The following is a 13464-nucleotide window of genomic DNA, read 5'->3' as shown; positions in this document are numbered from 1 at the left end:
CTGCACCCGTGTCCGCCATCGCTACAAGCTTTTGCTTCTGAACAAACGACGAAACGAGCTCCGGGGAACGGCAAGTAAACCTTTCTAAAGTTTCTAAATGTCGTACATTCAACAACGGCCTAACCGTCATCTAATGGGCCAATCTCAGCTACATAATCTCTAAGTATAGAATTCTCAGTTAGATTTCTAACTTTAGAATCTAATCTTGAGATGAGATCCAACCTTACATATGGTCACACTGTCCCGGCGGCTATAGTGACGCACATACGGACGAATTGTTTCGTATGTACAGGTATGTACTGGCTCCTTTCAGAGCTGTGCTGGTCAGTTATCAGGGGTTAAACTTTAGGTACGCCATACGCGTACACACACACATGCGCGCGTGTAGGTCACGCGGGTGCAGTTTTAATGCTGTTGAAGGCAAGGTCGAACATCGGGTCGTAAACTGTATTGTTCAACAGGACAGCTCGGCACCAATCTGCTGGTGTATAACTTCCGGAATGCCCTGGACCTCAGGTTTGATGAGGATCGCCACAAATGGGCCCCCTTCAGAGCTGCACCAGGAGGTGGCGCCAGTTGGGGTTTGTAGATCACGGCAAAAAATTGAGGGGTGTGTATCGGAAAGCCGTCAAAGGTTCATAAGTACATACACAGCAGCGGTTATTTGCTGATAACAGAGAGCCCTCGGTGTGGTCGTCGTTATTCCGAGCCCCGCTGCTAGTAAAAAAACGCGACATGCATTCGCAATGCCGGCATCCAGTAGCCCCCCAAAGAGTTCTGCGCCAAGAAAGGAGACAAGAGAGACAGAGAGAAGAAGAGGTAGGGAATCGTGTTGGCTAAAAGGGCGGCGGACCCCACTGAAAGGAGCAACAGCACGCGTAAACCGGCACTGCGAGCTTTCACACAGCAAGCTGCACCAGCAACCGTAGACGCAGCTCCGTTCAAACATCATCACTACAAGGAAAAACGATATCCTCACAAAAGAGGTAACTAACACCTGAAGGCAGGAGAGCGTACGAGCTTGCCCGCAACCATCCTTCCCTACTTCCCCACTTCATTCAGTTAGCTGCCTGACATCACAGAGCCCCCCCCCCTTCAGACAGCTTTCACAGCTACTCGCACCAGGGTCCCAACATGCCTCCACGAGCCAAATCCTGCAACGGCGGCTCCCACCTAAGAAACAAACCTTGCCACAAATCCATAGCTACGGGCCGCGCAGATAGGGAACACTCTCTTGCACACACACACACACACACCACACACACACACAGTCGCGACACCGAATGGCAATTTCTTGCCCTGGCGCTAACCAAGTCCCTCAGGCGCTAACCAAGCCTGGTCCAAGAACCCCAGACTCGTGTATTTTCCCCCTGCGCAATGAAACGCGGGTAGTTGCGGACGCGACCGCGGCCCTATGATGGCACCCGATGACCATCAAGCTTCGAGAGCACCTTTACATCGTACTTTCACGTCCCTTGGGAATCAACGGCTGGACGTCAAGGACCACCTTGGAGGAGGCGAGGTACACGCGGTCCCCCTGGTCCAGCAAAGATTTGCAACACTCTCCCTGCACTGAACCTACCCCCTTGAACGAAATCACACCACAGGTCCACTGATGCGATAAACAATGTGCTGACTTAACGCGCTGTAAGACATCACTACCCCCCAGCCCGTCCCTCTGCCACAAGGCTGCAGTACCCAGCTCAATCCTCATCATCATTTCCCCAAGGTACGCCGCAAAGAGTCTTGGCAGACGATGCTGCTGGCTCCTGAAACCGCAGACGCATGGTGTGCATGGAAACAGGGTTTAATTTCTATTAGGTATATCGATGTACGTGATACACATAAGAAAACACACATACGACGTGGTTCTTCTGGCCCTCGCGCGCAGGAAACAAAGTTGTTAAGGTGCCACAGTATGCAGGAAGGGATCAGTGGAAATCAAATTTATAACATTGCCCAATAGAGAGGTTGTGTTTCAAGGGCTACCTGTGTGCGGAAAGCAGTCGCGCTGCAGTCGCCGAACGGACAATTGTGTATGACGACGTCGCTGATATGACGAGGGCCGCATTCGGCAGAGCTTCAGGAAGCTCCGAAACCGTCAAACACGCTGTAACCGCAACCAAGCAACCGCCAGTTATCACGTGACTGACCCCAAAGGCAATATTGTGAGCCATGGGCACAATCCTCCCAACATGTATCCGACACACAAAACGTACAACAGTGCCACCTCGCTGCTATGTATCATGATTTGTTGTGAGATGACTAACCCGCTCTCCACGGCACTTCTCCGCCCTTCCTGAGGGCACATCCTTCCCCAAATCGTACATACGGCATTTGCTGGGTGCGAGTACGGCACCATTGGATAATGCCCCTTAGCAATGTTAAGCACGCACACGGATGCCGGGGACGGATACCTCCGGGACATGCCTCCTGGCAGAGTTCGGAGGACGCAAACGACAGCAGCTGCTACTACAACAAGAATAGAATCTTCCTAGGCCTGGCCTCTGCGGCCAACCCACTTTGCGACAATTACCAACCAGCGCCATCCCGCTTTAAAAACCACTTGCTTGGCCACCTGGACATCATCCACGTGATCAGACCTTGCAATTTTTGCGACGACTCCTGCTACCTGCTCTCCGGAGGGCCTAAACGCGCCCCGAGAGCACACGCGCAAAGCCATCCGAGCCCTGCCTCAACACGTCAACAGAAAACATGTCCAGCAACCGGCTGCGCATAGAATCCCAAGTTTGAAAGCATGCGACTTCTGCTGCGAGAAAATGCTCCTTGTTTCTCACGACGGCTTCAATCCCCTACCATCCCCTACCCATCCTAAAACCAACCCAGATCTACCCGCACCATGTGTTCGGCGGACCGGGCCGCCCACCGCGGACCGCATGCCTCGCATGCACAGCTCAACAATGGCAAAATGGTTTACAATGATAATGTGAAAGACAAACTGGACATCGAGCGAGCTGCTCCACCCCCGCAACGTGGGTGGATGCGCTACCTGGGGCAGGCATTGGGGAAGACGCCAGAGTGGTCCTTGACGCGGCTGCTGCGCCTCCTGCCTCCAAGGAGCATACATCAGAGGACACAGGAGCCCGCGGTGTGATACCCGGTGGTGCCGCTGCCGCTCCCGCCGCGGTCCCTGCCAACGCAACCCCCGTCCACCACCTAAAAATCGCAGTCGGTTCGGAAGACGTGCTCACTTGACCCCCGAGCTTGCTCCGCTGAGCCATTGTCCCCCGCCATGACGCAGGCGCGCTGGTACTCGCCCACACGCCGCTCGAAAAAGTTGGCCTTGCCCTGCAGACTGATCATCTCCATCCAGTCAAACGGGTTGACCGTGTTGTAGTACTTGTCGTACCCAAGCGAGACGAGCAGTCGATCAGCGACAAACCTGCAGATGCGCAACGAAGTACACACATACACAAAGGCTTCCTGAGGCTTCAAAAATCCTGTTGAAGCTGTTTGTCCCCCTCCATGCAGACACCCGGTATCCACCCTCCTCTCCCCACTCACTCACTCACTCGGCCGCCCGCACTCACCGGCCCTCAGGTTGGCGGGTTTTCTTTCCTAACCTCTCCCTTCCCCTCTTCTCCTCCCTCCCTCCTCACCGGATATACTGCCGCATCAGGTCCGCATTCATCCCCAGCAGCTCGCACGACAGCGCCTCCGTGCAAAACTCGTCCTCTAATCGCACGGCCTCGTCCACAATCTGGTGGTAGACACATAGACAGACAGACGGAGGTGAGCCCACCGAGGGCAGCGCGCAAGGGGAGGAGGCAAACGCGCGCAGCTCGATCGCATCAACTGCTTCCCAACTGCTCCCGCTCTAGGGCTGCAACGGCATATCTATTGCAGGTACGACGATACAAGACATGTTCCGTTGTTCCGCACAGCAGATTCCTTGCTGCGCCTCTTTGCAATCCACGGTGCTAACTCCGCTGCATCGAAGAAGCGTTGGTAATCTAACGCGAATTTGACTCATAAGGACGTGGCGCCCGAAGACACTTGTAAACACAGAGGCGAGCGGTCCCGGTAGGGGGCCCGGCAACCCGCAGATCCCATCCTCCTACCCCCTTTCTCTTCCTCCCCCTTCCTTCCCCCTTTCTCATCTGCCTCACCTTGACCACCCGCTCCCGAGACAGGCGGTTCTTCAGGTGGCCGTACAGGCAGCACGCAAAGTCGCAGTGCAGGCCCTCGTCCCGGGAGATGAGGCAGTTGGAAAAGCTCAAACCAGGCATCAGCAGCCGCTTCTTCAGCCAGAAGATGGCACAGAAGCTATGTACACGATTTTTTTGGTGGGGGAAAGAAAGCGGGGGGGGAGGCAGGGGGAACCAGTTATGCTTTCCTAGCTCTCCCCCCAAAGTAGGACTTTTGGCTGTGTGTGCAGGAGGCTGAAAAACGGCTTCTGTGCGATGCGTGCAGCCGCGGCAGCAAACTATCACTCAATCCATTGTTCCAAAAAGGCCACATCCCATACCCCAAGTGCACGCCACGCTCCCTCAAAGCTCCTGCCATTAAATCGCACATGCGCGCACACACACACACACGCTGGCCAACACCACAGCTCCTCACCTCCATCAGCCCCACCTCCAACCTGCCCACGTACCTCCCGGAAAAGTGAATCCCTTCCACGCACGCAAACGCCACCAGGCGCTCAGCGAACGAGTTGCTGGAGGAAATCCAGCGCAGCGCCCAGTCCGCCTTCTTGCCCACCGTAGCGATGGTCTGAATGGCGTTAAACAGCTGCCGCCGCTCCTGAGAGACGCGCAGATAGAGCAGGAAACATGGAGGGACAGAGACAAGTCATACACACACGCATGTCCGGTACACCGATGGAGGTAACATAGCGACTGGAGTGGCAGAAGACCAGACCCGAACAGAACGGATCAATATGACCATGCGCTAGGGGTCCATGACACGGGACGTATGGGCATCACGGGCGCCAGCGGCTGATGCCGCCACGCACTCTCGTCGCCTGGAGCCGTCGCCTGGAGCAGCGCGAACTTGGCCAACATGTGTGGTGCGAGCAAGCGAGCGAGAGAGAGACTTTAAGCACGTTGCTTGTATGGCCCAATATGGCACCAGCGCCACCACCAGCTTGATGTGCCACACTCAACCCCCAATATGATGTCCTTTAGCAATTAGCAACCCCCTAAGGAAGACACCTCCTCGCTCATGTAAACCACAACCCTGCGATTGGTTTGGCCGGTCCCAGGAAACTGCCCCGACCTCTTACCATTTCCGCCCCGGGATTTCCCCTCCACTCCACTCCACTCCCCTTCTACTTAGACCTCCATTTCGTCTGTTTAACAACTGTTTCGCAAGTCTGTTTGCAGACAACAGTTGGGGCGGAGTGCGGCTGTACACGCCGCCATGTGATCGCATACACCCAGTCAATCACCCATCCATTCGATCTCGACATTAAACTTCCGTACACTTCGTTCCCTCTTGACAGCACTTCCCAACTTCGCCCCAGCATCGACACTCTCCTTCCACACTCTCCTTCCCTCGGCATCTCTAAGCTACCACTTCCTGCAATCCTCCCGTAGACGGCTTTCCCGTCGTGAGTGTAATTTCCCCCTCCTCGCCGTTCCTTCTCTCTTTTCCCCCACCCACCCACCCACCCACCCACCCCACCCGTCATCCCGCTTTCCGACCTTACCGCGGGGTCCCGAACGTAGTGGTCCAGCAACACGCTGTACATCTCGCTATGCACGTTTTCCATGGCAATCTGGAAGCCGTAGAATGCGCGGGCCTCAGGCACCTGCACCTCCGACATGAACCGCGCCGACAGGTTCTCCATCACGATACCGTCGCTGGCAGCGAAGAATGCCAACACGTATTTGATAAACCGCCGCTCCTCCTCTGCGTGTGTTGGAAGGATTTCGGGGATTTTAAGGATAGGTGCGGCGGCGAAAAGCGGGTGGTTGGGCTTTTCGGCGAGCAGTTGGGGCTGATAACGAGGCTTTGGGCTCAGCGGGGCGGCTTCCACGGAACGTGCGGGGAAGCTCTCGGGCCTACCTTTAAGTTTATGATCGAAATCGTACAAGTCTCCCGTGAAGTCAACTTCTTCCACAGTCCAGAAGGACGCGACGGCCCGCTTGTAGAATTCCCAGAGGTCCGGGTACCTGGAGGCTCAGCACACATGAGCGGGCTTGAGTAAAGGGGGAGGTCGGGGTAAGAATTGCGGCCGCCGCGGCCTGTGGTAAGCACGAGTCCACGGAAATGACAGGGCGGTGAAAGCGGGAGGTATGCCCGGACGGAAGAACCAATCCTTGAATGCTGCCCGAGCTCGCCAAAGACATGTTATTTATTGTGTTGGGAACTAGGCCTGCATGTTCGTGCTGGTAGCCGCTCAGGTCGCACTTTGCACTTTTGGCGGGTCGCCAAAAGCCTACCGTATTGGGAATAACGTGAAGCGATTGGGGTTTTCCCGTAACACCGCTTCGTCCAGCTCTTCAGGTGTAAATTTTTTGTTGCTTCGTAGTTGGTTGGTGAGGACGACATCGTCAGTCCCGAGCCCATCATTTGCTTGACAGCCGGCAGAGTCCGATATTCCATCTTGAAGCTGATCAGATTTACAACTACTGCTGCTGCTTGATGCAGAACTGCAGGTTTCCGAGGTACGTTCCGGTTCCGTCTGCGTTGCCGTCCAGACACCAGACGGGCGCCGGGACTGTGTCCGTGAGAATGACTCTAATTCCTCAGGGGTGCCTGGGCCGTGAGGTTCCTGCGTTGTCTCCTGCGGCCCGGCCTCAGGACCCTGTCGACCAGTGGAGCAGGCCGAACCCGCTTCGATGTGTGGGCAGCTCACGACCACTAAGCTACAGCATTTGTGTATAGCAGCGTCCACGGCACTAGAATCAATCACCACCGCCGCCATAGAGTTCGGAAGAAGTGAGGTGCCAATTGTGCTGCGCGTGGCGTGGCGTGAGGAGGCGGCGGCCTGGGGCGGCTAGGTGCGTGTGAAATGGCAAATTACCACTAAAAAGGCCTCTTGGTAAACGAGTACGCCGCCAGTAATGCGAGGCTATGAGAGGCGACACGGCGACAACATGAAACCCGACTTTCCATTGCCGTACTTCGAGTTAGTAGCTAGTAACTTGGGTCCGTGGTAACTTGTTATGAGGCAAATCCTTGCGCTTAACCGCACTTTTCAAAGGAGTATATATTACAAAGCTCGTATTGCGTTGACAAATTTATTTACATCGGTGGCAACAAGCTAAATTGTTCACAGAACAGTGTAATAAGGAGTACCCATAATCCTTACCAGTGCTTCCCTTAGACCCGGGCCGTAGTGAAGGGCCCCAAATGGCTAGCGACGATGCAGTCGCGGCCATGGCCCGCACCATTTTGGCGGAGAAGCGCGCACGCAAGGCAGCAGAGGATGATGCACTGCGCCTTTACAACCGTGTAAGGCAGTTGCAAAAGGAGGAGGACAGGGCGCAGAAGCGTATTGTTGAGACAAAGAGGAAAGCGAAGGAGATTATCAAAGCCCGGGAGCGAAATGAGCAGAAACTGCTTGAGAAAGAACAGCGGCAGCGGGAGCTGCAGGAGCAGGTCGAGGAGCAGAAGCTGGACAATCTTCGGGCCAAGGAGGAGGCCCTGCGACACCGGATAGAGCAGGAGAACAAGATTTACCAGGATAAGCTAGAAGTAGTTCAAAAAACTAAGGAAGAACGTGCGGAAATTGAGCGTCTCCTTGCGGAGAGCAGGCTCATTGCGCGCAAGGATGCTCTTGAACAAAAAGACTTCATCCGCAAGCAGCAAGAGGATGCGAGACGGAAGATCGAGACACTTAAGCTCCAGAAACTTACGGCGGTAAGCACTTGTCGACGTAGACGCGCGCCACATGTGCCATGCGCCACCCTACGCGAACCTTAATCCCGTTGTTTTCCTTCCATGCCGCAGGCCCAGGAGGAGTATGAGCGCAGGCTTAAGGAAGAGATCGACGCCAAGTTTGCGAAGGAGCAGGAGATCGAGCGCTTGGTACGCATGGGGGCAGCACCTGGGGCTGCAGCGTAGTACAATAAGGGCGGACCCCGCGGCATGTACCCCTTTTCCCACGTCCTCGTTGCCAGTGGTTGTACCCTACATCCCGTTTCGTGCCTGGCATCCCCACAATCCACCAAACTGAAATCCGCCGGCAACTCCTGCACCGCCAGCCTGCCTGCCGTGCAACTCACACACCAAACGCTCGTGACTTGGTAATACGCACTTCGAGTCTGCACGACAGCAAAACAGGCAGAAGGCTAAACAGAGGGAATTTCCCTCGGGGATGAAGCTTGGCTGACGTTATACTGCTGTGCCGACGCTTCCGCCGACATTGACGGTCTGGGTCTGCCTGGCTGCGTGTCTATGTGTATGGTTATACAGGCCCAAATGGAGTTGGAGCTCATCGAGCGGCTCAAAGCCAAGCAGGTCGAGCAGCGCAAAGCTTACCAGCAGCTGGAGGCGGTGTTGTCGCTTGGAAACGTCAGGTAAAGGGAGGGGCTGCCGCTGGGAGAGGTATGCTCTGGAAGGACGGACCAACGAGTCGTACTAAAGCAGTACCAACCCATCGCGGGAAAAAAGGTGGTGCGACACCGCATCATCGGTGTTAACGGGAACCATAGGCTTTAAACTAAGCAACATCGTGGCACTAAATGAAGGTGGGGAGGAAAGGGATATGAGCGTGACCGGCCCAGAAGACTCTTTTGGGTGATATGCTTTTAACGACCACGTGAAGTAGCCCCAACACGCTGCGGGCCTGGATGCCAATGAAGGTGGGGGGTTCTATGGGCTGGGCTGGGCAAGTGAAGTTCATGCGCTACAGGGCCACATATGCGCAACTGGTAAACAAGAACTGCGCTGCAGCGTCAATTGGCAAAAGGATATAAAGGCCGCTTTGGGGCATCTCCCATCCCGGTACTTCTCAGGCCGGGTCCTCACCTCCCGACCTCCAACGTCTGTATGCCTCATCTCGCGCCTGATGCTGAATGCTTATTGGTTCTCCATCCGCCAACTCCCGCTTGCCAGCCCTGGTGTGTAGCTCCGCCCAAAATCGGCACACAGTTGTAGCTCCTGAAAATGCAGTACTGGGTGCCTTCGTTGTGAAAGCTTGCCAGGTGTCGGTCCACCCAGCTGCTAGGGAAATCCCCTTTAGCAGCTCCTTGACCCACACCAAATGACTGAAAGAAGGCGTGGCGGCGTGCAGAAAGGAAGCGCGTCCGCAGCCGCCGTGCCATGTGCCACGGGCACCGCTGTGCACAGCCATGGGGCCACGGGGCGCTTCCTCTGTGGACGATATAAGCCGCTATTACTCGTTATTAAGCTGAGTCGCTTCTCGGGGCGCCCGGCGCCTCCGGACGACGTTCAGCCCCTGCTGGGGCCATTTTCGACTCATTAAGATGACCAGGACCAGGCAGGGCCGTTTCCTGCGAGGTGTAGCCCTCATCTCAATTCCTCCATCGCGGCCAGTCTTCCTGGTAGTACTTTACCTCTTTTCATCATCATGGAGGATCATATCCTTTTCCCCCCGCCTTCCTACCTCTTGCCTCCTGCGCAGCACCAGCAAGGGCCTGTCTGCTACGAATGGCAAACCCGCCAGCCCCAAGGTCACGGCGGTGGCCACCGGGGGCGGAGTCTCACCGGAGCGGCCCACATCGCATCTATCACACGGGAGCGCGGCGTCGCATTCGTACCAGGCGGTGGAAGAGGCCGTACCAGACGGAGAGCCTACGGAGGAGGACGTGGCGCGCGCGTTCGCGGTGTACGACACGGATGGCATTGGCGAGATCTCGACGCTTTCGCTGGACGGTGAGTTCGCGTGGCTGTGTTTGGGTTTATGGGTTTGGCTGGGGGGTTCATTTAGGGAACAGCAGTGGTGCCGATGCGTCAGACGAACCCCAAGCTGGGGCTAAACGAGAGGGGGGGGCGGGGGAGGGGGAGGGTGCACCCGAGAGAGGCAGGGGCGAAGAGCAGAGCATTGCTGCATTGAGGGAGACGAGTCTGGCCCCCATTTGCCCTTGAGACCCTCCAGCACAATCCACACAATTGACAGCAAGACCGGATGGCAGGGCCGGGCCGAGAGGGGCGGCTGGACGCCGTCTGTTAGAGGGTGTTTGAAGCGCTAATCGGAGATAGCCATGCATGTCCAGCCTCAGCCCGCCACGCACCTCACTTCGCGTCCCTGCCTCATCTCCTCCCTCCCACACAGTAATTTCACTCCTCCACACTGTTACCCCTGCCGCAGGCCTCCTCCGCGACCTGGGTGTGCCGCTCAACCCCAGCCAGCTGTCACAGGCAATTGCTCAGCTCGACACGTCACAAACGGGCCGCATCACGTTTGGCGAATTCTTGCTGTGGTGGAAGGGGTAAGGGGGAGGCGAGGTGGGCGACTTGGACTCGCGGCAGCCTACGGCCGCAAGCCAGCGGGGATGGCGGGACCCAGAGCCGGAGAGCTATGGCGGTTGAAACGGTTGGGGGAGCCGTCAGGGACTGCGGGCGCCTTCAGCGGGATTGCCGCTGCTGGCGGCAGCAGCGCGGGATCTGAGAACGTCGGGCGAGGCGGCGGCATAACGGTATAACGGAAGACCGTAATTTTGGGTATGTCTGTGAATGATGAGCGGGGTAAGGCCTAGATCTTGCGCTGGCGGTGTCGTCAGGCTGAAGGGAATGTGTAGGACCGTCATCCTGCCAGGCTACGTGTACTTGGGCACCCCGTGAGTCCGTTCGAAAGCGTATTGCCCTTTCGATTGCCATCAGACCAACCCGAAAGGCTAGGCTGGGGTGGGTTCAGTGCCGGGAACGTGGGCGTGGTAGTGGTGGCTGGATCCGCCATGGGCTCCACCTTACGGAGGCAGCACGCATTCCAGGGGGTACGGGTGAGGGTAAGAGTCCTAGGGTGGCCCGCCGCTGGCGGTGCGCCATGCGGGGCTGCGACATGGTGAGCTGCGCAGGGCATATGGGACGTCGTATGATGTGCGGTCCGGAGCCCTATAAGCTGTGTGGTCTAGATGATGCAACTGCCAAGGCTGCATAGTTTGCCGTCGTCAGCGTTTGCCAGGGCGGAATGACCCGTGGACAATTACACAATGCCTTTAAAGTTATTCGTGTACCATCCTTCCCAGCTTCTACCTGCGGCTCAGACCAGGAAAGCACACTGCATGGGCGGACATAAAACGCCGAAACTGAGGGGTTGTACTTATAGGGTGTGGACGGTCTATTGGCGGGGCCATTAGACCGTCTTCATGTCGGCTACAGGCGCAGGAGGTGGGGATTGCGGGGTAGGTGCGAGCCAGGTGGCAAATGGGGTTGCAATGCCGTGTCACATATCATACCATATCATCTGCCCCGTTGGGGCCCCGGGGGTTGTAGGACTATGGCCCCATGCGACCCGATATGACCGGAATGGGAAGAGAAGGCAAGACGAGGCGAAGTCGCTCGCGATGGACATGAGGAGCGATGTCGGGAGGTGTCGTTTCAGCGCTGCAGGTCCACCGAGCAGCGGAAATGCCCGCACGCTTGTGTGCTGTGCGATTGCCGACGCCTGCGTGCGTGCATGTCGCCTGTGGACGTGTGCGTGTGTGCATGTCGCCTGTGGACGTGTGCGTGTGTGTGCTGCCAGCCAAATGCTGGCTGCCGGGAGGCCGTCAACGGGCGGCATGGGCGTGGAAGCGTGGGCGCTGGTTGTGAAGACGATTAGCTGACGCTGCAGGATGACTGAATGAGCGTCTGGAAATCTTGTGTAATGCGGTGGTCGGCCTCACTGTCGGAGCTTGTGTGTTCGCCCGATACCCTGATGCGAACTCCAGCTTTATGACGTATGACGCGCACGCAGCTGGCGAATGGCAAGACGATGGCGGCAAGCCGCAGTTCTGCAAGCTTCCACGAGCGAGGCAACACTGGGAGTCGGGCGTCCTGGAGGCAGTGAAAGGTACCCGGCACTGGCTCGAGTGGTGCAGCCAGCCATCCTGGTGCTGTCGACAGGCGACACCCTTGCTGAGTCCCCAAGGATGCTGACCTGGCCCACGTTCCTAGCATTTGTCCGGGTATCCGGCGATGCCTGAGCTCCCGGATGTACCTTGCAGGAAGCCCCGCGCCTCCTATACGCAATAGGGACCTCATTTACCGACCCAGTAGATGCAAATTTGAATCCAGGACAAATTACAAAATCCAGGTATTGAGTGTCGAAAAGTTGCTTTAGGCGCATGTTGGCTCAGGGATAATGCTGGCAATTAGCGGCACGTGGCGGGGTTGGACGGCAACGGGAGGGATTACTTAGGGTTCTGCAAAGTTAGAAGCTTTCGGCATTCCCGCGAACAAGTACCTAGGATGGCATCTGCTAGAAGCCAGTTAACCCTGCGTATGCAATGACGTCGACGTCGTCGGTGACCTCTACCAGCCTCAACGGCACTGACGCTGGCGACACGCGTGGATGCAGACTGGCCAAGCTGATAATCCTTTCCCGCAGCGGTAGTGTCAAAAGAAAGTATTAACCAGACCGGTATCTGCCGCAGTACTGAGGAACCCTCTGGCCGCAGCTTGGCAACATTGCTAGGCTTAGTCATCGACATGGTCCTACATACCGGCATAAACCAAATATTTCCCCCATAACCCTGTCTGCAACCTTATGTACACCAACTTCTTATGTCCAGTATATCGTACTCAGAGACCTGAAACGTGTTGTCCTCCTGTGTCTCGACCCGTTCGGGGTCCACTGTAACAATCGCATCCTCCTGTATTGTATTGTATTGTGGTTACAGTATTTCCGCCGCCGACGCGGCGGGTGCCCTCACGAGCCGTGAAGCTCCAGAGCACGCTGTTGACGCTCATCAAAAACCTCAGTAAGGAAAGTAGCGATTTTCCTCGGATTGGTATTAAGAAATACCTTGCGCATATCAGTATCTTCAACGTTAATCAGAAACCTATTACGCAACTCAGTATACGCCTCACACTCCATGAGCACATGATATTCATCCTCAACCTTACCCGACGTACAGACCTGACACGTACGGCACTCTCTCGGCCTATGGTGTCCTTTGTTGACCTCCAAAGGCCAACAACAAAGACGGAATTTGGCAACCATACGCAACTGGTTGACCGGCAAATAAACACGCAAATAGCCTGTGGGATCGGAGCCCTCTCTTGCTGGTGAAGGGGAGCCCATCCAGTTATGATACCTGCAAAGCGAAACCCCTTTACCTTGGAACACACGCGGATCACCCCCTTGGCTGAACTGATCCCAGTCACTTAAAAGGAACGCAGATAACCTCTCCAGAACCTCACCCACTCGAATCAACTGAGACGAGTATACATCTACCTTCTGAGAAACGGAGTCACACGCCGGCCACTCATGGCCCAACCAACGCAAAATGATGAGCACTTTAGACGACCAGCAATCCACTTTGAGATCAGACAGAAGAGCCAGACGGAGATCATCTACTAACACGTCATGATAGACCGACCCAC

The 13464-nt window shown here is 56.2% G+C and overlaps 3 protein-coding genes across 3 annotated transcripts; 2 read left to right on the top strand and 1 right to left on the bottom strand.

The window, feature by feature from the left end:
• Positions 1-1427: 1427 nt before the first annotated feature.
• Positions 1428-2993, top strand: VOLCADRAFT_88504 (uncharacterized protein; the record flags this gene model as incomplete). The annotated part of the gene is made up of 3 exons (XM_002948255.1): positions 1428-1522; positions 1670-1729; positions 2848-2993. Coding segments are annotated over 3 exons (301 nt in total), but the record flags the coding sequence as incomplete, so codon positions are not given.
• A 184-nt stretch (positions 2994-3177) lies between these two features.
• Positions 3178-9781, bottom strand: VOLCADRAFT_101784 (uncharacterized protein; the record flags this gene model as incomplete). Its single annotated transcript, XM_002948114.1, has 8 exons — positions 3178-3403; positions 3621-3721; positions 4131-4287; positions 4619-4767; positions 5675-5877; positions 6034-6140; positions 6411-6468; positions 9718-9781. The coding sequence occupies 8 exons, from the start codon at positions 9779-9781 to the stop codon at positions 3178-3180; spliced, it is 1065 nt and encodes a 354-aa protein (XP_002948160.1).
• Positions 9782-10246: 465 nt separating this feature from the next.
• Positions 10247-12062, top strand: VOLCADRAFT_88502 (uncharacterized protein; the record flags this gene model as incomplete). Its single annotated transcript, XM_002948254.1, has 2 exons — positions 10247-10367; positions 11834-12062. Coding segments are annotated over 2 exons (348 nt in total), but the record flags the coding sequence as incomplete, so codon positions are not given.
• Positions 12063-13464: the final 1402 nt, after the last annotated feature.

Source organism: Volvox carteri, assembly GCF_000143455.1.
Source record: "Volvox carteri f. nagariensis unplaced genomic scaffold VOLCAscaffold_9, whole genome shotgun sequence".
Lineage (NCBI taxonomy): Eukaryota > Viridiplantae > Chlorophyta > Chlorophyceae > Chlamydomonadales > Volvocaceae > Volvox > Volvox carteri.
This window is presented reverse-complemented; position numbering and strand designations above follow the sequence as displayed.